Raw genomic sequence first — 4,230 nt, 5'->3', positions numbered from 1 at the left:
TGTGTGTGTGTGTGTGTGTGTGTGTGTGTGTGTGTGTGTGCACACATGCATGTATGTGTGTTTGTGTGTGTGACAGTTTAGAGTAATTACTACAGAGGCTGTGGATTGTAGTTAAGACATTGATAGTAGGTGTGAGTGTGAGTGTGTGTGTGTGTGTGTGTGTGTGTGTGTGTGTGTGTGTGTGTGTGTGTGTGTGTGTGTGTGTGTGTGTGTGTGAGGTTGGAGTAATTACTACAGAGGCTGTGGATGGTAGTTAGACATCAATTGTAAGTGTGTGTGTGTGTGTGTGTGTGTGTGTGTGTGTGTGTGTGTGTGTGTGTGTGTGTGTGTGTGTGTGAACTCCTTGCACAATGGGAGCACAGGATTGCAATGGGTATGTGTGAAAAGCTGTAGATATCAGGACCATGGGATTGCAGTTAAGCATTAATAGTTTGCATCTGAGAAATGTCCTTAGAAAATAAATGAAGTTCTGTACTGAAAGCAGTTATTTTAATCCTTCAAAATATTTTTGTAAACTTTTTAGTTATGTAGAGTAACTTGAATGATAGCATTTTATGTGTTCTGATAAAAATCTCCATGTAGAGTGCAGTCTTGCAAAAAGAACTGATGATGTAGAAGGTTTGTATTTCAGTTCCTCAAAGAACTGTATCACTGTGTACATTGTTACTGCTGTCCCACACTTGACAGTAATAATCAGCATCATCCTCTCCCTGGACACCAGTGATGGTTAAATGGGCTGTATTACTGCTGCTGTCTTTAGAACCTGAGAACCGGTCTGGTATCCCAGAAGGCCTGCTAGTGGTGTAATATATAATCAAACGAGGAGCACTCCCGAATCGCTGCTGGTACCACTGCACATCATAACTACTGATGCTGTAACCACTGCTCATGGTACATGGCTGTTTGGCTGTTTGTCCCACAGACACTGACTCTGTGGGAGGCTGAGACAGGCTGAGCTGAGCCTTGCAAACTGAAAAGTATAAAACATTATTAAAAAATGAACTTTTTAACCATTTAAATATTGTTTATTGGTATTTAGTCGTAATTCAAGTATAACAAAACTACACCTGTTTTTAACTAGCCTCTTATTAAATTAAAATTTTATAATTTTATTAAAACAAATACAATGCTTTGTGAAACAGCCCCTTACATGCCCAGCAGGCTGCAGTTAGGAGAAGAACTGTAGACCAGTACATTGGGAAATGATGTACAAAGAGGATCAGACAACCTCATCAAACTAGCAAATGTTACTAACGCTCAGCTGTTTCCGTCAGATTTTATAAATCAGTGAAGCCTACCCTTCATGCAAATCTGGGTTTTGTTAATTGCCACCTCCTCAGTTTAGACATATTGTTTAACTTTCAACTTAGGCTATGTATGTAATGTCTGCCACCTTATGGAATATTAAGTACATTACAGTGAGCTAACAATTGCACATCTCATTGCAATATTCTTCTGGCAGACAATCTACTGAGGGACACAACAATGTGAAAAGACTATTCTATTGGAGATTGTGCAAACACTATAACATACAAGTTGGTGAGCAGCATTAGTAAACATGAACTTCAAAACATTACTGAAAATGAAGACATTCTGATTACATGGGGTCATCCAATACCAACGGTTAAGGATGAAAGAACTAGAAAACCAGGTATAGTAATCAAAGAAAAAAAGGAAAAAAAACTATCATTAGTAATTGAAATACCTACATCCAGTGATTACAGTGTCCTACAGACTCAGAGACAGACTCATAAAATACCAGAAACTAGAGCAATGTGCATAGCTCTCAACTGTCCAGATTTTCACAGAATGTCCAGAATTTTGCTTCACATTTTTGGTCTGTTCCTCATAAAACTTGTGTTTTCTTGGCAAATCAGTGAGGACTGAATTCATTAAACAGTGAGAGAAGTTTGTGTTTCAGAGTTCGTATCTTTCAGAAAATGCATGGTAACTCTAAACCTTTTATTCTAGAAACGTTTTAAGGTTATACAAGCAATATTTAACATTTGTCCTTATTTTTGGTCGTTTTGGCTTTGTCCAGATTTCTTGTGCTAAAAGTTTGAAAGGTAATGAGGGATAAAGACACTTTGTTTCAACAGTAGTGGGAGCATCGGGGCTAATGAAAATGAATTTCACATATTTTTGAATGTACTACCAAAACATGTAACTCCATATGAACTCCAGAAGAAGACAATTCTAGGTACACTGTGGGTGCTGAGAAGAACACTCATGGCAAACAACAAGGACTGAAGTAATATTAATTTCTGGAACTCTGGTTATGTCCTGACTCAGAACTAGGGTACATTCTAGTCACAGTATTAGAAACCCAAAACATGTGGTAAAAATTGTAAAGGGAAAAAAGCATAATAATCAGGTTAGCATATTGAGCATAACTTCTAAAGTAACACACTGTACATTGTCCTGCTTTATTCCTTTGGCTATGACACAGCTCATTTCTGGGATGGATAAAGTAATAACCTGAAGAATATTGCCTAGTTTACTTTGAGAATATTTTAAAAATGTATTTCTTCACGTTCTTTCAAGTATTTTTTTTTTTATTCTCATGTAGTGTATTGACGGATACTTGTTCACATCATGATCTGCATTAACTCCTTGCAGAGCTGTATTACCACACTAAATGTAATAAGGGTGTCTCAGCACTTAAATCAGAAACACAAGAGACGGCACCATATAGCAGTACACAGATATATGTCCTTCCATTAGCCGGGAAGTAGATCTGGCATCCCAAGCACTTGCAGACTTGGCAGTCAATGTCAGGAGTACACTTATAAGTTATTACATGATACTAGACCAGTAGACCAGTTTATGGACTGTTGGGAGATGAACTAAACTCTTCCATTGGCTCATTCAGTGCCTTTATGCAGGAATCTTACATGTCATTCCAATGGTATGGTATAAGAAACTAGCTTAATTTTTATTTCAGTAATTATAGTGCTTATTCATACATTTATTCACTTATTCTCTTACTTTTAATTTCATTAATTTCTGGGCCAGCAGATAGTATCACATTCCACAGGTGCATGGCAGAGAAACTACTCCTAGATAGGATGCCAGTGTGTGCCACAACTTAACCAGTCACTTATTAATATACTTACTAAAGAAGAAAGTGCTTTTCAGCCATGAATCAGGATCTGTGCAAATGTAATATAATAAATAACTGGAAAACCAAGGCACAAAGTAAGCATATATGCAATATAATACATACAAAAAAGGAAGTCTATAAACAACAAAATATTACCATGCATGGAGATATATGAATATACAGAAATAAACTGTTCCATTCTATGGATGGATGAAGCAATGATTGCAACATAGGATCGAATAGTAGACATGATCTCTTAGCAGGCAGCCTCTGGGATGGTGAGAAGTGGCATTTCACAGATCATCTATCCTCTGAGATAGTAAAGGCATTTACTAGGAGGGGGACTGCCAATAAAAAGTGAAGACCATAGACTTTAGCCCTCCTGAAAACCATTTAGTGAATATTTCATCAGATCATCTGTGGTTGCAGTTCTGCACTGAAGTCATTGCACGCCAAGCATGGGATGGAACAAACGGGAAGTCTATTGTGACAAACTGCGATGCTGCCAGCCCAGCTAGCTGGAATTTTATAAATAATTATATGTTACTTGAAAATATTAATATGATTTATATAGAAATGTGACACTGCCAGCCCAGCTAGCTAGAATTTTGTAAATAATTGTATGTCATTTGTTAATATTGATATGATCCATAGGCTTGTCTTACAAATGTAAGAGACCTATATGTTATGTGTGTATTAAACTGCTGGTGTAGTGTTATGTGCTGAGCTTTAAGAATGTAACCACAGTGTACCCTATTGGAAAAGGACAGAAATGTGTATGAACTATATGCCTATGTACATGTATGTTTTGATGGTAAAGGCTGGAACATATAGAGTTAACTTGCAAACCCTCAAGAAAATAAGCTACAATTGTTTACGATTGTGTTATCTTTCTGTTTCAGCAAGAAGACAGAATGTCTAGAGCTAAGAGCTCTTTCTATTGTCTGGAAACAGAAATAATTACAGGTTTCAAATGTAAAAGTGTTTAACAGTTTTATGACTTCCAGTTCCAGGCAAGCTTCTAAGAGATAAGCATTTTTCACAGAGAAATGTTAAATTCTTTTGGTATCTATTAACCTGGAAACTGGAGGCAGAGATGACAAAGAATGATGTAATCTGAGATAACC

The 4,230-nt window shown here is 37.0% G+C and overlaps 1 gene segment (V, D, J or C); it reads right to left on the bottom strand.

Annotated features, from left to right (window-relative positions):
• Nucleotides 1-635: 635 nt before the first annotated feature.
• Nucleotides 636-1,232, bottom strand: LOC122800325. The segment is given in 2 exon segments: nucleotides 636-970; nucleotides 1,151-1,232. Coding segments are annotated over 2 exon segments (381 nt in total).
• Between the last annotated feature and the right edge of the window lie 2,998 nt (nucleotides 1,233-4,230).

Source organism: Protopterus annectens, chromosome 4.part0, assembly GCF_019279795.1.
Source record: "Protopterus annectens isolate FY-2018-M chromosome 4.part0, PAN1.0, whole genome shotgun sequence".
Lineage (NCBI taxonomy): Eukaryota > Metazoa > Chordata > Ceratodontiformes > Protopteridae > Protopterus > Protopterus annectens.
The sequence above is the reverse complement of the archived record's forward strand: the minus strand, read 5'-3'. Positions and strand labels throughout refer to the sequence as shown.